Consider the following 26,241-nt stretch of genomic DNA (forward strand, 5'->3'; position numbering starts at 1 on the left):
CTCTCCACTAGAAAAAAAAAGAAATACGCCCTTGATAAAAAAAAAAAAAAAAAAAAAAAAAAAAAAAAAAAAAAAAGTGGTGGATTTTCAAATCTTCCTCCTTAACAGAATTCCAAGCTGACTCCAAGCAGCTGCACAAGCCTTGGACTTGAAGACAATGGAAGGAAGAGAAAGAGCCCCCAAGGCTTTCTGTGTTTTAATGAACCCCAGGATGAATTTGGGGCTGAGTCCAGCACCCTCAGGCACTGAGAGAAGGTTGAAGGAGCTGCTCGGGGAGTCAGAAGCAAAACTCCAAGTCCCTTGGAGCATCCCTGGGCCCCACTGACTGCCGGCTCCTGGCACACTCAGCCATGGCATGGTCCAGTCTCATGCTGGGACACCTCCTGCACCAAAATTCTGCCCTGGCAGGGACTTTTCTTTCTCCTCCCCTCCAGGCTGAACCTGCCAAGCTGCACTCTGGGGAGGTTTCCTTCTCGTGCCACTGCCAAGGAAAGCTGTGTCTTCTGCTGTTCACAGAAAAGGGCTACTGGGGGAATGTGGTGGCTGGAGGTTGCCTGGGGTACAGTGGCCATGAAATCATCAAGTTTTGAAATATTCTGTGAAAGAAGGAGGGGCATCAACAAAGCTCCTTCACTGGACTTACAGAGAGCAGACTTCAGCTGACTAAGGATGCAGATTTGGGGAGTACCAAATCATCTACTGAGTTTTTTTAAGGGAAGCAGCCTTTTGAAACAAAGGATTCCAGGAAGGATGGACACACTTCAAGAAAAAAGTCTTGAAGGAGCAGGAACAGCTTGTCAGTCTGTGACAAAAAATGAGCCAGTGAGGAAAATGACCGACCTGGGTGGGAAGGGAGCTTTTGCAGGAACTCAAGGAAAAGATGAGGGTGCATCACCTTTGCACAGAGGGACTGGCAACTCAGGAAATGTTTAAGGATGTGATTTGGTCATGCAGAAAGAAAAGTAGAGAGGTGGAAGCTCAATTAGAGCTTAACATGGCTGCTTCTTTGAAGGATAATAAATATGTTTTTATAAATACATTAATGGCAAAATGAAGGCTATGGACAACCTCCATTCCTTATTGATGGGGATATGGTTACCAAAGATGAGTGTCGTGGTTTTAAACCACTAACTAAGAAAATTATTTACTTTTTGTTGTGAGATATGGATTAGAAATAAGAGCAAAACAGGCATACAACTTAAAAGGGGAAAAAAAAGAAAGTTTATTGACAAACCACAATAATAAGAACACCAGAATAAACTTCCAGAAAAACCTTTCTATCTCCTATCCACCCACTATTCTCTTGTTCACATGACAACAGAGACAAAAACTCTGGAACTCTGATGGTTAAAACAGTCCCAATTCTTGCTAGTATGTTCACCAGTCTTTATAGAGAAACAGAAGTTTCTTCCTGTTAATTTATGGAGTTTCTCACAAGAAAACTATTTTTGTTATAGTTTTCTATTGCCCTAATGTTAGCTGCTCAGAGCTGCTATTATTAGAGTTCACTCCTCCCATTTTCACATCACTCTGAAGTAAGTATGGGCCATGTGTCTAGAGATAACATTTTTAAGGATAAGTTATTCAAAGGCAAAAAAAAAGTCTTCTTTATCTGTTTCTGTGAGCTTCACTAGAAAACAGTTTTCTCATGGCCTCTCAGGGCTTCAAATCTCTCAACAGTTTTCTCATGGCCTCTCAAGGCTTTTAATCTCTTAGTACTTCACTATACTATAATTACTCTTTACTCAAATTTACACTTTGAACACTATTCCTCTCTAGATCCTATATCATGAATTAAAGGAGTTCTTTTCAGGACTTCATTGTCCATCTCCATAGTTTTAACAGGGAGATATTTCAGCTTAATTAAAGCATCTTCTTAATTCTCTACCTTTCCTGAAGCTTCTTTTCCTTCTTGTCACTGGTAGTTTATAAAGTCTCTTTTCATGTTGATCTCTCTCTCTCTCTCTCTCTCTGGATAAAAAGATTAATCCGCAAGTCTCATCTGGGTAATGAAAGAGTTAACATCTTGCCCAGGCTTTTGTAGATGGTTTGGGGATCTCTGCCGAACAGGAGCTGGAGCCGTCTGCGATGGAAGGTTCTTCATGGCTGCTCTGGAGCGTGTGGTCGCTGTTCCAACCTGCTGCAAGTCCAAGGCTTCCCTCTTCCTTCACTGGGCAGTTTCTAGTGAATGTAGTTACAGCAAAACCTGCAGCCGAGCCAAAGATCGGCTCGGCCCGGCCCGGGCCCGAGGAAAACCTTCCCCAGGCCCCCCCATCTCCCGGCCGGGAGACGGGGCAGGCCCGGCCCCATCCCCGCCCGGCCGCATGGCCTGGGCAGGGACGGGAGGTCTGGAGCTCTGCTTTTACATTTTAAGGTAGGGTTCACAAGTTGATCCCACTTTTCAATGGCCTAAACTGCTGTCAATTCCCAGCAATGACCGATAATTGGTCAGGAGAAAAGACTCCAAGCACTTCCCAGCAACTCCAACTCCCTTAAAGGTAAAGTAACTCCATGACAATGAGGAAAAGGCTGAGGTATTTAACCCCTTCTTTGCCTCAGTGTTCAGCATCAAGACAGGTTTTCCTCAGGACAAGTGTTCTCCTGAGCTGGTAGATGAGGACAGGGAGCAGAACAGCCCCCTGTAATCCAGGAGGAAGCAGTCAGAGACCTGCTGAGCCACTCAGATGCTCACAGATGTATGGGATTGGATGGGATCCATGCTAGGGGGATGAGGGAGCTGGTGGATGAGCTCCCCAAGCTGCTCTCCATCATTTCTCCTCATCAGTCCTGGCTCACTGGGGAGGTCCCAGAGGACTGGAGGTGCCAGTGTGAGCCCATCCCCAAGAAGGGCTGGCAGGAGGCTCTGGGGAACTCCAGGCCTGTCAGCCTGAGCTTGGTGCCTGGTGAGGTTTTGGAATAGATCCCTTTGAGTGCCATCCCACGGCACCTCCAGGATGGCCTAAGGGTCAGACCCAGCCAGCATGGCTTTGGGAGGGGCAGGTCCTGCCTGACCAACCTGATCTCCTTTTATAACCAGCTGACCCTCCTGGTGGGTGCAGGAAAGGCTCTGGATGTGTCGAGCTGGACTACAGCAAGGTCTTGGACATGGAGAGCCACAGCATTCCCTGGAAAAGCTGCAGCCCACGGCTGCACGGTGTCCAGTCCCTGGTCCCCGGGGATCTGTGCTGGCCCAGTCTTGGTTAATATCTTCACTGAGGATCTGGCTGAGGGGGTCAAGTCCAGCACTCACAAATGGCAGATGACACCAAGCTGGCTGTGAGTGTGGATCTGCTGGAGGGCAGGACAAGGAGACACAGCCTTAAGCTGCACCAGGGCAGGTTTAGGCTGGACAATAGGAAGGAGTTCTTCCCAGAAAGGGTGATTGAGAATTGGAATGGGCTGTCCAGGGAGGAGGTGGAGGAATCACTGTCACTCACCAGTGGCACTTAGTGGCATGGTCAGTGTGACATGGTCAGGGTGCTATGAGGGCATTACTTGGGCTTGATGATCTCAAACATATTTTCCAACCAATTTGATTCTGCCATTCTGTGATGATTGGGACACTCTGGGGAAGCAAGGGATCCTTGCAGAGCTCTGTAACTGTGTGTGACACTTGTCTGTGGCACTACGGGGATTGCCAAGGGCACCTTCCTTGAATTGTCTGTAGAGGAATCCACAGCAGCCCAGGCCGGGGGTGCTCAGTGGCCACTCAGTTCCACTGACTGGACACGGCTCTGGACATTTCCCTTGGAGCATCTCCAGGGAGGGAACGCTGGGAACGCTGGGGCTGCCCCGGCTGTGGTGTCACTGCCAGGGGAACGCTGGGGCTGCCCCGCTCCTGCCCCACCCCATCAGCTCTGCCAGCGCCTCCAGGGGACACAAAGGTTGAGCCAAAGGGTGAGAGGTGCACAAGGGGCTGAGCTGGGATCTGGGACCCATTGGGATCATGGAGTCCAGCCCCCGGCCCTGCACAGACACCCCAACAATCGCAGCCTGTGCATCCCTGGCAGCGCTGGTCAAAGGCTCCTGGAGCTGCGGCAGCCTCAGGGCTGTGCCCATTCCCTGGGGAGCCTGGGCAGTGCCCCAGCCCCCTGTGGGGGAAGAAGCTTTTGCTGATCCCCAGCCCTGCTCCGGCCCAGCTCCAGCTGTTCCCTTGGGTCCTGACCCTGCTCACCTGGGCAGAGATCAGAGTTTGCCCAGAGAAGCTGTGGCTGCCCCTGGATCCCTGGAAGTGTCCAAGGCCAGGTTGGACAGGGCTTGGAGCAGCCTGGGATAGTGGAAGGTGTCCCTGCCCATAGCAGTTGATGAAATGATAAGGTTAACTTAAGGTTTAAGGTCCCTTCCACACCAAGGCATTCTGTGATTCTGTGATTTTGGGAGAGATGCTGAAGCTCTGGCTCAGCTTTATCTCACCAAATATCTGACCCAGCAGCAGCCATGGGTGGGATCATCTCCTCCTCCCTTTCGCTGTGGCTGTAACTCACCCAAGGGCAGTGTTATAAATGAAATTGAAATTTGGACAACTAGGTCTATTGGGTTAACAGGAGTTTAATAACAAGGAAAAAAATGATACAATTTAGTGAATTGAATACAACAATACAATTTAATAAAAGAATACAATTTAGTGGATAGAATAGCAATTTGATATAGAAGGAATGCAATTTAGTAAAAGAGTACAATTTAGTGAATATATTCATATACATATGTACATATATACATATATATATGAAAAAATATATGTACATATATATGAATTTAGCTTGCCTGTAATTAAATATGATTAAAGCATAAGCAAGACTGACTGGGGTATCGGGAGGGCTTCTCACCCAGCCTCATGTACAAAACAAAGCAATTCAAACTAAACTTATATACTCTATGCTTACAAATATTCATTCATGTTTCCAGTAAGTCTCATCCAATTTCTGATTCTTTAACTTTGCATCACTATTCTTCATGGCGCATGCTTCACTTGTTGCTAGGGGGGGTCTTCTGTCTTCTTTTTGTGGTCTTTTGGATGAAGGCTTACACTCATCCTCGTTGTCCTCTGGATAACCTCACAGGCTGCATGTTCGTACTAAGTGTTGTGTTATTTAAGTAAGCATTGTGCTTTACTAATTAGTCTTATATTTTATAATTTTCAGGCCCTATGCATAAAGTTGTTCCAACTTTATCCATCTCAAGGTCGATTTTGTTTTAGGATATTTCTTATCTCAAAACAACATCCTGTATCTTAATTTTAACGTGTAACATCTCTAGGGAGGGTACATCTGCCTTGTAACACCAATTCCCCTGAATGCTTCTATTAATAACTTTCCAAGTAGTTACAAATTAGTTAGCACAAATCATTTTCATTTATTACAGAAGGGTGTGAAAACAGGAGCATTGTTTGGTGTGGCCTCCTCTCTGCCTTTCACACCTTTCAGTGCTTTGACCCAGCCAAGAGCTTTCTCCAAGAGTTCAATGAAGCAGCTGTTCCTGCTCCCAGGTCTGACTTTTTCCAGTCTCTGACCCTGACTGGTTTTGTCCCTCTTGCTGTGCCCTCTGTTCCCCCAGGGGGCTGCTTCAGGCTGAGGGATCAGATCCAGGCACTGCTGCTGCTCCCTCGGGACCAGCCCCACTTTGGTTGTTGCTGGCAGTGCCAGCAGAAGCCGTGGCTGGAGCAGCGGGTGCTGACAGTGCCCCAAGGCCTGGGGCTGGAGGGGTCCCTGGGCTGGGGCTGGGAGGGAGCTGCCCCTTGTTCTCCCTGTGCCTCACGCAGAGCTGGGCCGGGCACAAGTGGGGCAGCAGAGCCAACAGGGAGCCTGCGAGTCTCTTCCAGCCGTGCCTGCTCAGAGTTTGGCCTTGGAGCTTCAGGTGGGCAAAGGCAGCTGCTCTGCTCCCTCTGCGTGTGCCCGTGTTCAGCAGTGCTGCTCCATCAGTCTGTGCCCAGCAACGGGGAAAAGCCTCAGCCCTGCAGGGCCAGGAGCTGCCGGGCTCTGCCTGAGCAGCTCAGCCAGTGGGAAGGGAGCTGCTCCACCCGGGAACCAGGAGCAAAGGACATGCTTTTTCTAAGACATGTTTTCTGTAAAAAAAAAACAACAAAAAACCCAAAAAAAACAAAACCAAACCAAAACAAACAACAACAACAAAAAAAGAAAAAAATATGAAAGATAAAAATTACCCCCAAATGTGTAGTGAAAAATCTTCTATAACTCTGGAGTAAGAAAGGGGTAACTGATCTTTTGAAAAAGAGAACTCAGCTTTGCTTTTTAGTTACTTACTTTGTACATCTGCTATTGGAAAGGATCCATTAGCTTTTCTTTACTTTACTTTACTTTACTTTACTTTTACTTTAGCCTTTCTTTACAGATTTGATGGATGTTTTCCAAAATTAAGATATTTTACACTGCAGTTAAAGGAATAGGAAATTGAAATACATGTTCTTTATGACTGTATCTTGAGTGTAAAAATTTTTCAGTTTGAAACTTGGACCTAAAGTGTTGCAAATGGAAGTGATAAATCCCAATGGACTGAGTGAATGCAACTTTTCCTATGGGATGTGCAACACTCCAAGGACTTCCTCACTGGGGCTGTGGGTGCTTGGAGCTTTGTCCTGTGCCACTCTGGGATGTCATGAAATGGGACTTCACCTGCCACCAGCCCAGGTCACGCTGTGCCACCCCAGCTCCTTGGACCTTGTGTCCCCAAAAAAGATACAAGGTGTTTCTGCTGCTCCACCTTTGCACAGAGCCACAGAGAGCTGGAATTATCCCATTTCTCATGTCTCCATTGTGCCATATTCCTAAAGAACCAGCAGCCCATCCCGACGAATATGGTGAGTTATGTGGATGGTTGTCAGCTCCCTTTCCTGCCTAGAAATCCTGAAACTGCCTCTAAATGCTGTTCCCTTCAGCTCTTGGACACCTACTCACACAGAGCTGGGAAAAAAAATCCCCTGGCCATGGCTTACAAGGTGAGTTATGCCAAACTTAGAGCTCTGTGGGAAATCTCTATCCATCCCTATCCCTTTAATATATCTATACATGGGAGTGTGCATGGATGTGTCTTGTATGGAAAGGAAGGAGTGTGCAAACAACGTGACTGACACTTTCACTCTCTATGTTCATTCCATACTCATGGGTACAAAGATATTATGGAAACCTTTGCAAGGACAGACCTTCTGTCCATGGATACAGAGACATCCAAGAGCCACTGGCACAGACAAACATTGCTGCTCTTCAGCCAGTGACAGGGTGAGTCCCTGAGACTGGGGCTTGGGTTCCTCATGGTGAGCGGCATCAAGGAAGGCTGCAATGTGATGGAGACTGTGATGGGCTGGGAACTCACTGGGGGAAAGGAGGGAGCAGTTGTGAAGTAAAAGGCAGGTGGGGGAGAGAACTGTTCAGAGAAGGGCTGAGCTACAGCTTGAGCAAGATTGAAAAATGTCATTTAGGGTCATCCCAGATTGATTTCATTTCAGAAGTTATGGAACAAGTTTATTTCTGTGGGATGTCATGTTTTCCCTTGGAAGTGAACACTCTGCAGACTTGAGCTGCATTGCCAAAATGCTCAAGTCTCTGCTGCAGGTCACACCATTTCTTCTTTGGCTGATCCTGGCCCGGTGCTGTGCCCAGCAGAGCCCTGGCAGAGCCCAGAGCAGCCTTAGCATCCGCAGAGCCCAGCTGCAAGGAGAGAAACCAGAAACCGTCTGTCAGCTGAAGGCTCCTGTCCCCTTGTCCCAGCCACCTGCGGTGCCCAGGCCATGCTGGCCGTGCTCAGAGCTGGGCCCAAAGCTGCCCATCACTGCTGCCTTTGGGAGCAGAGCAGGAGGGCAGGACATGTGCCCAGCCTGCAGCCAGCCACAGCAGATCCAACCCCTCAGCAGCTGCCCAGAGCGGGATGCTCCTGTGCCTGCTGCCATCTCCCAAAAGCTCTTGTCCCACCCATGCCAAGGAGATGAGGACCCACCTCACGCCATCTGCTGCCAGAAGAAAAGCTGGTCCCAAACAATGTCCTCAGCCTTCTCCAAGGGCACGGCCCATCCACACCACAGCTGGTCCCAAGCACTTCCCAATCCAGACTGGATCCCACCTAGAACACTTCCTTTAGAAAAACAAACAAGAAATTAATGAAAATAGGATACAGACAAAAAGGGGAAACAAGAAAAATGGTAAAATATCTTATGTCTGTCAGGAGCTTGAGGAAGGCCCAACCCCTACATTCTAGGGAAAAACCCACCCATGGGTGAGGGAAGCCCATGCTTTCTCCCTTCCCCCCTGCACTGTCCCCCAAAATCATGGTGATCCCAAAACAAAGGAGGGGAGTGGAGCAGCCCAAGCCCTTCCTTGAGAGCACAGCAAAGCAGCCGTGCTCAGGTTCTGGAGTCCCACCTGTGCTCCTGCCATGGGGGTTTGTTTGTGTCGGGCTGGCTGCCCCAGCACCAGCCCAGGGCACGGTGGGTGGTGGGGGCTGTTGGCAGGGCCAGGATCCCACTCCCATTTTGTAACCACCCCAGCCCATGCCCCCAGCCCTGCCAAAAACCATCAGGGCAACCACTGAGGAATCAATTGCATCCACCCCAGCAAAGGGGAAACCTTCGGTTCCCGGCCAAGGCACAAATCTGGGAACATCCCCCTGGGTCTGAAATGAACTGAAAATTCTCTGTGGAGCCTGGCTTTGAAGAAGGTGACAGAATCAAAGTCCATCATCGCCAGCTCCCACTGGCCAGGTGGAGAAAGAGGTTGTCATTCTTGCTGTTGTCCCCCATGTCGCCAGAAGCAGCAGCCTCAGCCCCACCTGGTACAGCTTCTCCAGGGGCTCCTTCTTCCCTGGGGTGACACCAGGCTGTCAGGGATCTGCTCAGGGCCCGGCTGTCAGTGAACCAAGACTAGCAAAACCAGCTCAGATGGCAGCCAGCAGTGCTGGGCAGAGCAGCTCAGATCCAGCACAAGGGCTGTGTGTTCCCATTTGATGACCCCTGTGCAGTGATACAGACAGGACAAAAAGCCTGGGATTTTTTGCTGCTGATTGCCAGGGTATGTGTGGAGCTGTAACTTACCAGGTCCCTGCATCACTGTGCCTGTGGCTCTCCCCTTCTTCTAGGGCAGATGAATATCCTGCATCCAGGGATCACAGAACAGGTCTTCTAATGAGGGCCTGTCCAAGGAGTGCTTGGGGATAATAAGTGGAGAGGGATAAATACCACCTGATCAGAATTCGGCAGTCTGGGGAGAGAAACCACAAACCACCGGTCAGTTGGAGAAGGCTCCTGTCTACTTTGCCCCACTGTTCCCGTGCTCAGGCCACGCTGGATGCGCTCAGAGCTGGGCCAAACTTTCCCATCAATTCTTTGTTTTGGAGGAGAGCAGGAGAGCAGGACATGTGCCACCTCCTCAGCAGCTGCCAGAGCGGGATGCTCACGAGCCTGCTGCTGTCTCCCAACACTGGTGTTCCCCCTGTGCCCAGAGATGAGGATCCACCTTGGGAGAGCCATTGTAGCAGTGGGAGCTGGGCCCAGCTGATGTTCCTGCCCCTCCTGAAAGGGTGCTCCCCGCAGACCATCTCATGCAGCAGGATGCCCAGGGTCCAGACGGTTGCTGCCTCGCTATGGTACCACCCGAAGTCGGTCCATTCCGGGGGGCTGTATGACGGTGTTCCTATGGAATACGGATGGAGCTCATCAGGGGGATGCTGCTGCTCCCAGAGCCTGGCCCCAGCATCCCTGGGCATGCAGGGGCTGCCCCAGTGTCAGACCGGGTGACCTGCTGCCCTCTCACCAGCACCTGGGACTTGTGTACAAACTTGGGGTTGGAAAAGAAGCCACTGGTGCTGGAAGAGGGCAGCAGAAACCCTGTCAAGGCCCGACCATGACACGCAAATGTAAATACCCACTCAGTGCTGGGGAAAAACCATACCCACATCCTCCCTGACAGCATTGTCCCAAAACATTACGAACCAAGGCAAACCAGGCGAGCACAGCAGTCCAAGCCCTTTCTCACCTGCACACCAAACTGACTGGTGCAACAGGTTCTGCCTCTCCCTCTCTGCTACCCCAACCCACGGGGTTTTTTTTTGGGCTGGCTGCCCCAGCCCCAGTCCTGGGCAGAGTGGCAGGCAAAGGCTGACAGCAGGGCTGGAAGATGGCTCCCCACCCAGCCCTACTCAGAAGAAACTTGGCTGAAGACTCAGTCCTGTGACTGGCAGCAAAAGGGAGAATCCCTGCTGCCACACCCTGGTTGGGCCAGGAGATGCCAGGACCAGGAGCCTACCCCTGTGTGGGCTCAATTGAAAATTGAGTGTAGGCTGTCTCCTGCAGGTAGGTGCCACAGTCAAAATCAATCAACTTTGCCTGGCCTGTGTCCAGGTCAACCAGGATGTTCTCTGGTTTGATGTCTCGGTGCAGGACCCCGCAGCTGGTGCAGTGCCGCACGGCCGCCAGCACCTGCCGGAACAGCTCCCGTGCCTCTTCCTCAGACAGGAACCTATGTGCCCAAATGAAATGCCGCAGGTCCTGACACCGCTCCAGGTGCTCCAGCACCATCACGATGGTGTTGGGGAGCTCAAGCGACTCCAGCAGCTGCACCACACCAGGGAAACCTGTGGACACCTTATCCAGCAGCACAATCTCCAGAGGTGCGCTGGTGCTGTCGGGCTGCGGGAGGAGCACGGTGCCGTCAGTGGGGCTGAGGCCGTGCCAGGGCTCGGGGAGCCCTCAGCCAGCCCGGGATGCTCTGCGCCCTCCACTGGCCCCACGCCCACACTCCCTGCAGGCATCCTGGCGGCTCCCACCCTGCTGGGCCTCGGCTCATCCCCGCCCGGCACTCCCTGGCTTCTGCCGCTGGCCCCGCACACTCACCAGCTCGCCCCAGTGCCGGACACGGTTCCGTGGCACCCTTTTGATGGCCACCTGCAAGCCAAAGGGAACAGCGAACTGAGCTCGCTGCCCGCCATGTCCAGCCCACATCCTCCTCCTCTGCCCCCTCCTCTACCGCCCCCTTCTCCTCCTCCCGCCACTCACCAGGGTGCTGTCCAAGAGCTGAGTGGCCGCAAAGACTCTGTTGAAGCCGTCGCGCACCAGCAGTGAACCCAGCTTGTAGCAGTTCTGCAGGGCTTCCTGCAGCTTCCCTGGGGGCGAGTCGCGGCCATCAGCGCTCGGCCCGGGGACAGGAACGGCCCCCGAGCGCTCCCCGAGCTCCCCGGGCCGGGCATCCGCAGGCGTTCCCTCATTGGAACGCGGCAGCGGCGGCTCGGGGCCAGCGGCCGCGCTGCTGAGCGGCGGAGCTCGGGCCGGGGAAGCCGCAGCGGAGGCGGCGGCAGCGGCCGCGCCGCCTGTGTCCTCCGCGGGCCCCGGGAGGAGCCGGGGTCGGGGCAGGGGCCGGGCTCGGACCAGGCGGAGCCAAAGGGCGTTGATGCCGTCCCAGCAGCGCCAGTGCCAACACAGCCAGAGCTGGGTGGAGGCGACACCATGGAGGGATGCCCAGGGCCGAGGTCAGGGTCGGTGCAGACCCGCCCGGGTCCAGGGGCGGGCCGGGGGCATGGTTCGGGTGGGCACAGGGAGAGGGAAACTGGGAGAGGGTGCGGGACAGAGGGAGAGGAGAAGCAAGAGGGAGCCGATAAAGCTGCAGCTTTTGCCGCTATTGCTGCTTTTACCGTTTTTGCCTCTGCCGCCGCTGCTGCTGCCGCCGCTGCAACTGAAGCACCGGGACCGTTTGTCCCCGTGTCCGTTTGTCCGTTGCCCGCTCAGCCCCGGCCCGAGCCCCGCGCTCCCCGGGCAGCCCCTGAGCCTGGCCAAACACGGGAACTTTGCCGTGTTGAGCCAAGAGCCAGAGTCTTGACTCCTGCACAGGGGCACAGCAATGCCCTTGGCTGCTGCTGTGCCTTGTCCCTGCTGAGGGTCAGGCACCATCTGAGCACATTCCCTGAATGCAGAATTTGTACCTGAGCCAAGCACTGCACTTGTGTCTCCAGCATTGCTTTCCAAGGAAAACAGGGGAAGGCAAGCTGGGTATAGCTCATGGTATTTTACAGTGTCTAAAACTTGCCAAGACTCAGGTCTTAGAGGTGAGATCCATTTGGAATGAATGGGATGGAGAAACAGTGCAAGATGGAAAAGGGGAACATAAAAATAAATAGAGAAAAATAGAGAAAAACATATTGGTTGTTTCTTTTGATTTGATTTTCATTTCTTAAAAAAGCTGTTTCAGTTTTCCCAGAATCTTCTCCACAGTCCTGTTTGTTCTTTCCAAAAACTTGTCCTGGAGAACAAGGCGTAGCTCCTGTCACAAGATGTGCCCCCAGCTGCAGCTTCTCTTGGCTTCCCACACAGTGACTGCAACACAACTCTTGCAGCAAAGCAGGACAAATATTTGAAGAACTTGACAACTTGTTCTTTCTTTTCCTTGTGGACAGGAGAGTTGTGCCATTGGTAAGGTTTTCATTGTTACCCTTCTACCCGAAGGAAGCATGTCGAGGTACCAGAAATTGTCGGGCAATACAAGCCTGGCTGAATGTGGAGAAAGAATCTCCAGAGCCTGCAGCTGATGAGTTCGGCGGGAGAAATGCAGCACTTAATATGAATGATCAGCAAGTCTCATTTATTGGTAACCCTAAGACCACTTATATAGCATCAATAATTAGGCTCATACATAGTGCAAAAGCAAGCTCGTTATTAGATATTTCATTTAAGGTCAACTCCACCTAATTCTACATTCTTGTGATCGCTCATCTATGCTGAATTCACATTCTTCTGATCACAGCATCCTGTTCTCAGTTAACAGTTGTCACCAAGGTCTTCCTGACTTTTGCAACATCTCACACCAACTGTACTCCATTGTCTAACTCTTTCCCAGCTAACTGCTGCATGGGAATATGACCTTTGCTCTCTAGCCATTCCTCTACATGCAGCCAGCAGTGGAGAGCTAATCATTCCAATAGCCCCATGTGACAGTAAAAGGTCTTAAAATCTTAGAAAATTCAGGGACTGAGAAAGAAATATAGGTTTGCCAAGCCCGGGGAAAAGTAGGCCCTGGGGAATGTTAGGCCTTGTGCTTGTTAAAGACCAGGTCAAGCTGCACCTGTGTAGTCAGTATATGATAAATGATACAATTGTTAGATGTGATTAGATATAATTATTGTTTAGAGAACATGAGGAACAATGTTAGGGGGCTGGGGGGGATCACGAGAAATTAATGCTTGGGTAAAAATAAATGCATACAATAGAACAATGTAAGTTTAATAATTAATATGTAAGTTGTATAACAATAGAGTATAAAATATGTTCAACTCAAAAACCAAATTGGGTCAGATTTGGGTATGTGTACCCCTGACACCCAGAGCTCTTTAAATAAAGCACCTTCATATAATCATTCATGATTATGTGTGTTCCTGAACGCTAATACATGGACATCTTGAAAGTGATCTGGAACATGAAGATGGGCTGACAGAGGGAATTTGTTTCTGTGTTCAGTTTAGATGATTCTACATCTCTTGCACTGGGAGAAATCAAGAGCAAAATCAGTTGATGATAAGCACCAAAACATGATAAGCTGGACATTTCAGTGGACGACAGAAACAATGTGAAAAGGAGAAATGCAGGGAATGACATGGTGAACTTTGTGTATAAGAAAGTACATTTTTTCCTAATAATTCCCTATTCATTCCCTTTGCTTTTGTCCTTTTTAGCAAGGCTATTTGCATCACAGATTCCCCAGGAAATGAGAACCCTGAGCTTGTGGAACTGCCTGAAAGGTGCCCTGTGCCTTTTTCTTCTGCTGCTCAGAAGAAACAGTAAAGTGAATTTGGGAAGTTCTGTTTTTTCCTATTCCTGGTGGATTTTTTCATTTTATTTGCCACTGCAGAGGCCATTTCTGTGATGGCCTCTGTCAGTTGATTCTATTTCAGCAGCAGCAGCAGCAGCAGCAGCAGCAGCAGCACAGGGCTGTGTTTGAGCACTGCAAATGTGATCTGTGTGGCTCTAATTCTCCTTGATTTTGTGCTCAGAGAGTTGGGAACATTTTGATCTCTACTGATCATGATGCCTGAAACAAAAATCCTGAGTTCCCTGTCACAAAAGCACAGTGAGTAGCACTGGTTGAAAGAGGCAATTGCAGCTGTACTGCTAAAATTCAGGTAGCAAGCAGAAGAGGGGCAAGAGCAGCCGGGATCTACAATTGCCAAGGCCAAGGCACCAACAGCCTCCTGCTGTCACCTCAGGGTGAGTAAAACAGTGCTGAAAACAGCGCAGGAACCCATTCCTTTCTTCCTCTGAGGGCTGGCTGAGGGCAGCAGAGGCGGGCCTGAGGAATCAGGGCTGTTTGTGGGGGATTGTTGCTGTAGTCCGGAATTGCCCTGGCAAAAGCCCTGGGAAGCCGAGGCAGGAGCAGGTGGGAAGGGCCGGCGCTGCTGCTGCTCGTGGCCGGGAGCCCCGGCCGGGCCGGGCCGGCGCCCGCTGCGCTGCGGCTGCTGCTGCTGCCAGAGCCGGGCGGGACTCGGGGACAGGGAATGGACACGGGGGGACAGCAAAGGCCTTGGGAGCTGCAGGGATGTTGGCACTGGGGCCAGCGCCAGCACAGAGCTTCAGCCCGCAATGAACCCCGAGGGAAAAGCTGGCGAAAGGCTCCATTCAGCCTTTGTTTACTCGGTGCTGTGAAGGGACCAAAATAAAGGGAGAAAGAGCAGGGCCCGAGCCCTTCTCGCTTGGGAGGAGCCCCTGGGGCTGTGAGAGGCCATGAGGGGCCAGGAGTGGTTCTATGGGGCCATTAAAGGTTCGATGGGGCAATGAGGGGCTGTGAGGGGCCATGGGGAGCCTCAGCCCTGGCAGGAGGGGGTCCCACCATGTCCCCAGGGCAGGGCCGCCGTGAGGGGCCGCGAGTGCAGACGGGGCAGCAGAGCGGGCTTGGGGCACTCAAGGAGGGGATGAGACCTTTCCCCAGCTCCAAACCACACCAAACCCGGCATTAACAGGATTTTCCATCTTTAGAATCCACTGGCAACTTAGAGTTGAGTGTATAGCTTAATCCTGGTGGGAAAAACAAGGGAATTTTCCCAGTGAGAGACATCTGGACATTGTTATTAAAGATTTACAAGTATTAAAATGAAAAGTAATACTATAAAATAATAATAACAAGAAGTAAAGCCCAAATCCCAACACCCAGCTCAGTAACATGTTTTTGTTTGTAGTAATAGATTAGTACTAAAGAAATAAATGAAACAGATTTCATTTGTAAATCAGATGTGTTTCATCCTTCTCCCAGTTTCTAGTTCCCTTCCTCCAAAGTCATTTCCTTTACGCACCCACTTTCTAATACTTAGAAGGGAGTTAAGTGTGCCAGAAAAGAAAACAGCTCCTGGTTCAAAGGGAAGCAGCCACCACTCCAGCGAACATGAATTGCCCCCAGGCACGTGTGTGCACTTGAAGGGTGAGCGAGTCTTGGGGACAGAGATCTCAAACTCCTTCTAAGGCTGGGAGAAACCCACAAGTGGCAAAGTATCATTGTGGGTCAACTCCTGCTGAAATTCCATTCCCCCACACCCTCCAAATGGGCAGGCAGGGCTGGGCTCTGGCAGGGTTCAGTTTTGAGTGCTTTGTGCTCCCTGGCATGGAAGTGAACCTATGAACTCTGGTCCTGATGGATTGTGGTATAACTGCTGAAGGAGGAGGGGGAATATCAGCAGACACGAAAGTATCTTCTTCTCCTTTCTCCCTGCAGAAACACCTCTCCAAAGAGAAATGCCTGCATTTCCATAGCACCCCTTCCCTCAGGCCAGTGTCTGAGCCACTGTGTGGTCTGCAGGAGCCAAAGCCAGAGGAGTCCCAATATCAGTCACCCCACGGTCCCCACACAGCGGGAGAAAGCACTGCTTGCAGTGGGGCTGCTGATCTGTGACCCATCCTGGTTCCATCCACCCCACTCCTCTCAGCCACAGACACCAGAAGGATCCCAGGAAAGCCACAGTGCTGTACCAGATGCCAGGAGCACTCCCTGCTGTGGCCTCAGGGATGCTGGGTGACCTCGTCGATGAGGATCTCTGGCTGGTGATTGAATGTGTGGATGGAGGCCCTTGACAGGAGGTTGTTGGAGACATGCATGGGGCTGAAGGAGAGATGGCAGCTGTCAGTCGGGAGGGCAGGGACCCCGCTTGGGAGTCCATTGCCTTGGACACCCTCAGCCACAAGATGTCCAAGAAGACACACAAGGCTTGGGCACTCGCAGTCTTCTTTTCCCCATGTTTCTGCTTTCTGTACATTGACCGTAGAGAGCCTTGCTTGTTTTTAGAACTAGAACAAAGATCCCGGATGGAACAAGCCTTGCTGGTTTTAGTCAGAAGCATCAGTGACCAAAAGTTGTATTTCCTTTGGTTTGCTCACATCTTTGTTCCTTCTCAATGTTCAGGTTGAGCTGTGGTGTGTCCTCATTTGCTGCATTTTCTGAGTTCCTCTTGGATCCATTGAGCAGTAGGTTGTGCGATCTCAAGATCCTTTGTACTCCTTGGTCACCCAGGAGCACCTTCCAGGCAGTTTTTGGGGGAGCTGCTGCTGTGATGTCACAGGAACGTTGCCGTGTCCTTGTGGTGTTCCTGTTATTGTGGGGCACAGAAGCCTCAGTGTCAGAGCGGCTCTGGGCACCTGCTCATTGCCTGAGGATCCTCCTGCCCGAGGCATTCTCAGCAGCAGCCCAGCCCCTGATGGGTGTCCTTCTGTCCTGACAGGGGGACAGACAAGCTACAGATGTGTGCAGCACAGCCAAAATTATCCAGCAAGTGGTTGCTGCAGTTTGCACTCTGGACTCTCTGACATCTTATGGGTATTTTTTAACTTACTCGGTCCCTAAGTCGAGGATTTCCCCAGGTGCACCATATGTGCCTTTGGGATTGCTGTAGACTTTCCATTCTTCCTTTGGAATGGAGGTGATTTTGAATGAAAATTGCCATTAAGATGCTGTTTGTTTGGGAGAGATCCTGCCAACAACTTCTTAAAAAAGGGGTTGTTTGTAGCCAGCAGGGTGTGCACAGCATTTGGAATGTAGCCTGGGATGGTTCTGTTCCCCAAGAGGAGAATCTGTGGCAGCAGACCCAGACACTCCTTTTTGCTGGTCCAGCCAAAAACTGGACACAGCCTAGTATTTTGTGCTGTTCTCTTGTTTGCTGTGTGGTCCAAAAGGACTGTGGGTCCAGGAGGGAAGTTGTGAAAGCAAAATACTCTCTCTTGGCATTGACTTGTTGTGTGGGATTTTCCAGCAGAGGCAGCTTTTTCCCCTAACAGCATCTGGTTCAGGTGAAGGTCCCCTCACACATGGATACTAAAAAGTTCCTGCTTCAGTGAGCGTGAAAGAACCTTTGCTGTTCAGAGATCCCAGCTGATCCTTTTCAACACCAATATGAGCCCAGTAAGCTCCAGTATGATCCTTGTCACATGGCAGCACTCCCAGAATCCTCTCATTTGCCTCTGACTAGATCAACCCAGTCAGTCCCACTATGATGTGACTGGCTCCCAACATGTTCCCAGTTGCCTTCAGTCACCCCCAGTATGGGGGACGATGTTCATGGTATGTTCCCAGTAACTCTCAGATACTCCCAGTATAAGTCCAGTCACTCCCAGCATAATCCAAAGATGGATGGATGGGAGGCCTCATGGAATTTTGGAGACCATTGTGACACTCTAGGGCCCCATTGAACCATGGTGACACCAAGTTGGCTGGGAGCGTTGATGTGCTGCCGGGTAGGAGGGCTCTGCACAGGGACCTGGACAGGCTGGATCCAGTGGCCAAACCCAACAAGGTGAGGTTTAACAAGTCCAAGTGTCGGGTCCTGCACTTTGGCCACAACAACCCCTGCAGTGCTACAGGCTGGGGAAAGAGTGGTTGGAGAGCAGCCAGGCAGAAAGGGGCCTGGGGCACTGATGGACAGCAGGATGGGCATGAGCCAGCAGTGTGCCCAGGTGGCCAAGAAGGCCGATGGCTCCTGGCCTGGATCAGGAACAGTGTGGCCAGCAGGACCAGGGCAGGGATTCTTCCCCTGTGCTCAGCACTGGTTGGGCAGCACCTCAAGTGCTGTGTCCAGTTATGTGCCTCCAAATTTAGGCAGGAGATGGAGGGGCTGGAGCGTGTCCAGAGAAGGGCAACAAGGCTGGTGAGGGGTCTGGAGCACAGGTGAGGAGTGGCTGAAGGAGCTTGGGTGGTTTATCCTGGAGAAGAGGAGGCTCAGGGAAGACAAGGCAGTGTCATGGCACAAGCTGAGCTTGATGATAACCAAAGTCTTTTCCAACCCTGCTGATCCTGTGATTTTTCTGAAACCACCCTTGGAGCAGGTGCAGGATGAGCCCTGGGCCTCCTCTTCAGAAGGTGCAGCAGCCCAGGTCCTTCAGCTTCTCCACACGGGCCCCAAACCCCATCCTGTCAGTCCTGCAGGGCCTCTGCAGCTCCTCCTCCTTGCCCAGAACAGGGAGGCTCACAGCCAGACACAGCAGCCCAGATGTGCCCTGTTGGCCTGTGCTGCCTCTGGCAAGAGAGCAGCACGAGGCACTGCAGGACCTTGCAGACAATTCCTGAAGCATTCATCATTGCAGGATGATCCTGCTCCCCAGGGGACATTCCCATGATGCCCATTTCAATTCATGGGGAACTGAGATGGGGAGTGGGGCCAGAGAGGAAAGGGCAAAGAAGGATGGGCTGTTTGCAGGGGAGGAAACAGAGGTGGGCAATACGAAGAAACCTGGAGCAGGTAGAGTGAAAAAAGCAGAGGTGAAGCAAAGGAAATGCTCATGGCAGTTTGGGAGTGACTTCCAGGCAGCCCTGGCTCTGAGGAACAACGTCTGCAGTTGCACAGGAAACTAACAGCTCATGGGAACAAATTTTCTGGCTGACTTCAGAGGCCATGACAAACCTGAGTGGTTTCCCTCCCATCCCCAGCCCCTCCTGGCTGTGCTCCCTCAGGTTCATCTCCCCACAGCAGCACCACGGGGGTGTTGACGCCTGCTCTGTGCAGTGCAAACAGGGGCTCCTGAGCCAGTGCTGCCGTGTCTGTGCCTGCAAGGATGCGGCACGTCTCTGAGCTGGGGGAGAGGCCAGGGCTGCAGAGGGGGGATGTTATTGGCAGCTGCATGAGGACGCTCTGGGACGCTGCCCTGGGGTGTCCAGTGCAGTGGGGATGGATCAGCCCCTGCTCTGCTGCTCCTTCCCGTCTCCCCCAGGGACCTTGCAGAGCCCCAGCCATGCTGTTTGTCCCCAGCGGGCCCACGGCCACCCTGGGGCTGCTCACGGGGATTTTCTGTGCTGAGCTTTGGCCTGGGCGTGTTCTTGAGAGAGCCTGGGCAAGGAGCCTGGAGCCCTCAGGCCCTGCCCTGAGGCGTCAGCGCTGCCCCAGCAGTGCCCATGGCCTGTCCCTGCTGCAGCCCCGGCACTGCCACCTCCAGGGCTGTGCCCAGCCCCGAGAGCACTCAGGCAATGGCAACACCAAGTGCTGCTGCTCCTGGGCACAGCTGCTGTGCCAGCACTGATCTGCCCCCAGCTCTGCACACAGACACTGCTGCTGCAGCTCCAGAGAAGGGAACAAAAGGGGGATCTCTGGAGGAAACTTTGCTGGGAGATCCTTTGTTTCATTTAAAGCCACCAAGAGCTCAGCCCCTCATTGATACAGTGTGTGGCCACAGGGAAGGTGGAGAGAAACAAAATGAGAAATGGCACAAATAATGACATTATATGGTGGACAATATTGTAAAGTAAAACAATGAAAAAGATCCTCCAAAATTAAACCAATAAGAAATACCAAAGGTGACTTTTATTACAAGTGATTTGCAAAAATTGGCGAGCAGTTTAATATTTCTGAAACCATCCAGTTATCAGTGTCCACAGTGCAGCCTTGAGCTCCTGGTTCCTCAGGCTGTAGATGAGAGGGTTCAGGCCTGGAGGCACCACTGAGTACAGAACTGACAGTGCCAGATTCAGGGATGGGGAGGAGATGGAGGGAGGCTTCAGGTGGGCAAATGAAGCAGTGCTGAGGAACAGGGAGAGCACGGCCAGGTGAGGGAGGCAGGTGGAAAAGGCTCTGTGCCGTCCCTGCTCAGAGGGAATCCTCAGCATAGCCCTGAAGATCTGCACACAGGAGAAAACAATGAACACAAAACAACCGAAAGTTAAACACACACCAACAGCAAGAAGGCAAATTTCCCTGAGATAGGATTTGGAGCAGGAGAGCTTGGGGATCTCGGGCACCTCACAGAAGAACTGGTCCAAGGCATTGCCCTGGCACAGGGGCAGGGAAAATGTTTTGGCTGTGTGCAGCACTGAGCAGAGAAAGTCACTGGCCCAGGCAGCTGCTGCCATGTGGCCACAAGCTCTGCTGCCCAGGAGGGTCCCATAGTGCAGAGGTCTGCAGATGGACACGTAGCGGTCATAGCACATGATGGTCAGCAGGAAAAACTCTGCTGAGATGAAAAAGACAAGAATAAATACTTGTGCAGCACATCCTGTGTAGGCGATGTCTGTGGTGTCCCAGAGGGAATTGTGCATGGCTTTGGGCACAGTGGTGCAGATGGAGCCCAGGTCAGTGAGGGCCAGGTTGAGAAGGAAGAAGAACATGGGGCTGTGCAGGTGGTGGCTGCAGGCTACGGTGCTGATGATGAGGCCGTTGCTCAGGAGGGCAGCCAGGGAGATGCCCAGGAAGAAGCAGAAATGCAGGAACTGCAGCTGCCGCGTGTCTGCCAATGCCAACAGGAGGAAGTGGCTGATGGAGCTGCTGTTGGACATTTGCTGTGTTTGCACGTGGAGACCTGTTCATGGAGAAAAAGACAGTGAAGAGTTACAGGAGAAATCAAAGCCATTTCCCATACACCTTTCTCTTTAACAGACATGGACACACTTTTGTGTTTAAAACTTCTGAGTTTTTCTTTTTAAGCTCCCCCCATGTCTCAACTGGTATTTTTGGATATCAGAAGCTCTCAGCATATCTGCTGCCCTCTGGTAGAACACAGTGAGTCCCCTGAGGCAAGCTGAGGAGTAGAGACTGAGGGGAGATGATCTGTCACTTCATTCTCTTTGGAGTTTCTCTGGGCTTTCACTTTCCTCAAATGAAGGATTCTTATACTCCCATATATTCCTTAAAGATCACCAGGTACTGCTGAGAGCAGATGGATCCACCACAGCCCAGCTCCACATTTGTGTCCAAGGACTCACGTTGCTCATTTCACCAACCCAGCAACATTTTCACTGTAAGAACACCTCTGCCTTTCTGCGTGGCTCTTTCAGATAACACAAAGATGCTCTAGGACAGGTTTGCATCCTGGATTGAAGCTCCCAGCTGGGACTGAAATCTCAGGGAGACGTCCAAGTGTCCTTATGATGGCATTGGATGAAGGGAGATCCAGCTCCTTCCCTGGCTGCACTGCCAGCATTGCCCACAGCCAGGCACTGGGGACAGCGTCACCCTGAGCCAGCTGTGCCCCCTGCCAGAGCCCCCAGTGCTGGGCAGCTGCTCCCAGCCCTGTCCTCTGCAGAGGGAACTGGGCCCGGGGCTGCAGAGCTGCCCCAGGGCTCTGCTGCAGCTCTGCCTGCACAGGAGGGGCTTCACACCTGGGAGCCCGGCCCTGAGGGCAGAGGCTGGGCTGGGGGGACAGGAGGGAAGGGGCTTGTTCAGAGGGAGGGGCTGCACTGCAGGGGCTCCTATGGACAGCTCTAAACTCTCTCTGCGACAGGATTTCTGGGCTTTTGTTTTTTCTCATTCCCTGATCTTCTCTCTGCTTCCTGGAGATTTTCCTCCTGCAGGTGTTTCCCTGTGCCTGATCTCTCCCTGCCAGCACACACACACACACCCCAAATCTCTGTGCACTCCCCTTGGCCTGACAGAACCCTGTCTATTTGCAGGGCTCTGTCTGGGGGCAGGTTCTGTTTGCAGCTTGGAGAAAGGACAGCTCAGACTAAGCATGATGGGTCCAGGAAAGGTGATGCTGGTGCTGTCCATGGGCAGAGTGGCTGAAAGCATATTAGGAATCTCCTGTGAACCTACTGGTCACTAAAAGTAACAGTTGGGATTTCTCAGGCACTTGCCAAAATTCATAATACCTTTAATATTTATCCCCCTCCACCCTGCCATTCTCCAATACTAGGAAACTCAATACAAAGTCTTAGGAAATTTCCTCATTTTTATCAAAATCCTTGTCTTGGAAATATTCTATTACTGATTAGAAACCCTCAGCATCTCAGAGCTTCATGAGCATTCACCTCCCCTCCACCAGAAATACTCAGAGTTGTTGGTTTTCAAGCAAGGCAAGCACCCTGAATTAGAAGCCAGCAACGGTGGCCCTCCTTGGCCACACGGACCATAACCCACAGCATCAATGTGATGGATGGCGAATATGGTGTTTATTGCAGGGGAATTTAACATTTTATAACCTAGGGTCATTGTGTTACTCCCATTTGCCTTCGTCACACCTAGGTGCTATTGGCTAATTCCAGGAGACTTTACTATGCTAACAGAGAGGGGGGATTTTACTAGCTTTCCGTTACATCCCGGTATCTTCCGAACCGCCCGTCCTTAAACTACAACACAGAGTTGTACTCACAGAGCCTGTAGGCACTGGGATGTTCCAGCTTGAGGAGATGGCTCCAGGAGCTGCAGCTGCATTGTCCTGCAGCCAGAGGCTTCCTGTGTCAAGGGCTGGGAGGGATTCTGCCCCAGGCACTTCCCAGCACCTTCCCAGCCCTGACTGACTGAAGCTCTCTGTGCCTCTGAGCTGTGCCTGGGGTGGCTGCAGGCAGTGCCCCAACCCTGCTGGGCTGGCAGAAGAGCTGCTCAGAAAGAGAAATGTGCTTTTGAAGCTCTTCTTGGTTGCCAGGAGCTGCCTCTGTGCCAGGAGCCCGGCCCAGCTCAGCAGCACAGACACAGCAGCAGGACTTTAATGAGCCTCTTGGGGCTTTGTGCTGAGGCCTTGAACATCAGTCCCTGAGAGGGAGGGGAAGAAAGCTCTCAAGAAGTCCAAGTCAGAATCCAACTCCAAAGTTTCTTTCCTTTTAATGGGTCCCACTGAGGGGCGTGACTGAGAAAGTGTCCCCAGGCCCCAGGCAGAGCAGAGAACTGGAGGCACTGATGACAGGTGGGGACAAAGAGAAGCCAAGTCCTGGTGCCCTGGGGACAAAGAGAAGCCAAGTCCTGGTGCCCTGGGCCACAACAGCCTCTGTGCCAGCAAGGGCTGTGAGGAGACACCTTGTCCTGGGGCCCTGGGGCCTCCTGGCACAGCCCCAGCAAGGCTGGCCACTGTCACCCCCTTGGCCTGCCATCAGCATCCCCCCTAGCCCACATGCCAGTGGCCTCAGGGATCTGCTGGAAGGAGTCCCTGGGGAGCCTTGCTCAGGAATGGCCCTGGGGGGCTCCTTCATGCTCCCAGGGACTGCAGCTTTTTCAAAGGACTTTGGCTTTTGCCTTGGAGTCTCTGAGAGGTTTGTGCAATCCTGGCCTCCAATTATCTGCTGTAATTAGTCCCTTGAGAGGCTTTGTCAGTAACAACACTCAGTGGGGCTCATTAATGCTTCAAGGTACCTCAGGTTCTTAAGGTACTTTCCTTTTTCCTTCCCACACCGAGTTTCTGAGAAGTTTGTGCACCAATCATGGCCCCAATTATCTGCTTTAACGAGTCCCTTGGGAGCTTTACATTGACACTCAGTGGGGCTCATCAATACTTTGAGATACTCAGCGGTTTTTTCAGCTACTTTGGATTTTCCTTCTCACACGGAGTCTCTGAGAGGTTTTTGTGCAATCCTGGCCTCCAGTTGTCTCCTCCAAGGAGTCCATGAGGAGCCTGTGTTGGGGATGAACCTCAGTGGGACCCATTAATTCCTGGAGACACTTGGGTTTTTCTCTGACTTTGAGTTCTGGAAAGGTTTGTGCAATCTCCTCTCAGGCCCTGAGGTTCAAGGGCTCAGCTCCAAATGCACCACGGGGCTCATTAGGATCAAGCAAGTCCTAACAAACCATGGCTGTGCTTTCATTTCCCTCTGGTCTGGTGCAGTTCTTAGGAAAGTTTCCTACAATAGTTATGGAGAAATAGTTCAAAGAACTTCTAAGAAATATGTGTTCCTATTTTAAAGGGTGTATTTTATTCCTGTTCTCTTTAGAGCAGAGGTGATTGCAGCATTCAGTGATCAGTACTGATCCAGGGTCCCTCTTAAGGAGGTCCGGCCAGGTCAGAGAAGCTGTGTCTTGAGGTTTGACCCAGTGTTGGACAACCTTGTGCTCCACATTCCCCAGCCCCATCCTGTCTCTCCTCCCTCACCTGGGACCTGCTTTGCTCACAGAACTGGCTGCACTCAGGCAAAGAGGGGTTTTTCTTCTTTTATTTTAGCAATCTTAAACTGCTGAGTTTCCCCATGGAGAACAGACACCCTCCTCAAGTGTGTGCCAAGCCCAAGGTGCCACCAAGGAGGTTCCCCTTCCCCAAGGCAGAACCGTGCAAGGAATGTTTCAGACACCCAGAAAGTTCTACAAGAAACACAAAGCCAGAGTTGGCTGAAGGCAGAATTAGAGCAGCTGCTGAAGGACAGACAAGCTTTGAACTCCTTGCAGCTGAAAGCACCAAGTGGGTTGTTGGGAGGTGTGTGAGTGAGGCAAGAGTGAGGGAAGGGAAATGCAGAGAGCCCTGGAAATGCTTCTGTGCAGACGGGCTGTGGAGAATGGCACTGCCGAGCTGCCCTGGGCCAGCTGTGAGAGTGGATTATCATCTCACCCTGCACTGGGCCATTGCAAGGGGCTGTTGCCATGGACACTGCACTGACCCCACTGCTGGGTTTGGGTGCCACGGCTGGCCTCATCAGATTTGAAAACTTAAATCAAATTATTGCCAGAGGCTTGGCTTGTTAAATTCTTCTGAATGTTAGTGAGCCCTGGGGCACTGAATTCCTGACCTGAAGAGCTGAAGGCTGAACAAGCTTCTGGAGAAGTAAAACTCAGCAGCAGCAGCAGCAGCCTCCAAGTTGCTGAGGATGTCAGCAGCCCCCACTGAGGCCATCCCTGCCCAGAGACTGTGGGGGAATGGGCAGACAAGGAGAGCGTCCCTGAGGCTGGGGAAGCAGAACTCAGAGGCACCAGCACCTCCAGGTGGGAAATGCAGCGTGGAATGGGGCTGTGAAAGCCCTGCCTGGGCTGTGCCAAGCAGGACAGACAAGCTCTGACCCCCATCCTCCAAACAACTCTCTCAAGGAGACATTTAAAGGGATTTACAATTGTTTGTGCCCTCTGAGTGGGATGCACTGGAGAAATACCAACAAGAGATTCTCAGGCACAACAAAACAGACTTTTCTGGGAACTTAAGCAAATCAGAGAAACTTTGGCAAAAGGATTGGTATGACATTCAATCAACAAAAAACACTTCTCAAAGCAATAACTTGGCCCGTTCAAGTTCATAAGCCTTTAATTTTAAGTTAAAATTTGCAAGAGGACAGAAATAGAAGAAAACATAGAAAGAGAGAAAGACAAAGAAGATACAGAGAAGTACACACACAGCTACCAACTCCTGGATTCCATGCCGCCCTCCTGCCAAGGGCAGCTCTGAGCACACGCAACATGGCCCGGCTTCTGCAGGTGCCAGGAGCAGCTGGGCAGGAGCCTTCTGCAAGTGAGCGCCGCTTTCTGCCTTCTCTCCCCTGAGTGCTAACATCTGATCCGCTGGTGTTTGTCCAAGCACCCCATTGATCAGCCAGTGCTGGAGCAGATCTTCTACCACCCTTGGGTGTTGGCCAGGCATTTCTGATGCCTTGCCGCAGCCTCTGCAGCACCCAGTTCCCATGTCCCATGCAGGACTGAGGGCCCAGGAAATAAAACAACCCGAAACCCACTGCGGGCTGTCAAGTCTGGTCCTTGTTAGCAACTTCAGCTAAGGCAACCTCTTGGGAAAAGGGGTAATCAGAGCGTTCCCTTCCGCCTTTGTCAAGCTTTTGATGTCTTTCCTCCAGTCTGTCCCTCAAAATCAGAGGAGGGTGGAGCCTGCACCAATCCCCCCAAATCGCTGGGAGGCAGAGACTACTCCCACGCCCCTCAAAACTGGAGGAGGATGGAGACGATCTCCGGGCCCCCAAACTGAAGGTAGATAAATACCCACCCCCCCCCAGAATAAGAGATGGATGGAGCCCACAGTGGCCCCCAAGTCAGAGGGGAAAGGGGAGACTGCCAGCCCCCCCAAAGAGGAGGGGAATTGTGCCTGTGCCAGCCCTGCAAATTGCAAGGGGACAGAAAACACCCGTGGCCTGGCAAAGGGCAAAGAGCGGCCGGGGGCTGCCAGGA

General features: G+C 51.8%; 2 protein-coding genes, 1 long non-coding RNA gene and 1 pseudogene across 3 annotated transcripts; 1 reads left to right on the forward strand and 3 right to left on the reverse strand.

The window, feature by feature from the left end:
* Window positions 1-26,241, forward strand: part of LOC111944703 (uncharacterized) — a 224,935-nt pseudogene that overhangs the window by 34,872 nt on the left and 163,822 nt on the right.
* On the reverse strand, window positions 7,449-9,452 carry LOC147646986 (uncharacterized). Its single transcript, XR_015281683.1, has 3 exons — window positions 8,776-9,452; window positions 7,948-8,082; window positions 7,449-7,661 (listed from the first exon to the last, which is right to left on the reverse strand). It is a non-coding gene; the product is annotated as an uncharacterized LOC147646986 (long non-coding RNA).
* LOC111945616 (serine/threonine-protein kinase pim-1-like) lies at window positions 9,642-12,809 on the reverse strand. The gene is made up of 5 exons (XM_086872682.1): window positions 12,805-12,809; window positions 11,629-11,669; window positions 10,997-11,103; window positions 10,835-10,885; window positions 9,642-10,630 (listed from the first exon to the last, which is right to left on the reverse strand). Exons 1-5 carry the CDS (start codon window positions 12,807-12,809, stop codon window positions 10,244-10,246), a joined length of 591 nt encoding a protein of 196 aa, XP_086728808.1. The 3' UTR covers window positions 9,642-10,243.
* On the reverse strand, window positions 15,530-20,720 carry LOC147646987 (olfactory receptor 14A16-like). Its single transcript, XM_086872672.1, has one exon. The coding sequence runs from the start codon at window positions 20,718-20,720 to the stop codon at window positions 19,788-19,790; it is 933 nt and encodes a 310-aa protein (XP_086728798.1). The 3' UTR covers window positions 15,530-19,787.

The sequence above is a fragment of the Cyanistes caeruleus genome, unplaced genomic scaffold (genome assembly GCF_971803275.1).
Source record: "Cyanistes caeruleus unplaced genomic scaffold, bCyaCae1.hap1.1 HAP1_SCAFFOLD_69, whole genome shotgun sequence".
Classification (NCBI taxonomy): Eukaryota; Metazoa; Chordata; class Aves; order Passeriformes; family Paridae; genus Cyanistes; species Cyanistes caeruleus.

Coding starts and splice junctions, on each gene's coding strand:
- LOC111945616 (XM_086872682.1), bottom strand. Junction 10,886..10,996: donor AGCTCTTGGACAGCACCCTG/GTGAGTGGCGGG, acceptor TTTGGCTTGCAG/GTGGCCATCAAAAGGGTGCC. Junction 10,631..10,834: donor TCCGGCACTGGGGCGAGCTG/GTGAGTGTGCGG, acceptor CTCCTCCCGCAG/CCCGACAGCACCAGCGCACC.
- LOC147646987 (XM_086872672.1), bottom strand. CDS start 20,720: ATGTCCAACAGCAGCTCCATCAGCCACTTCCTCCTGTTGGCATTGGCA.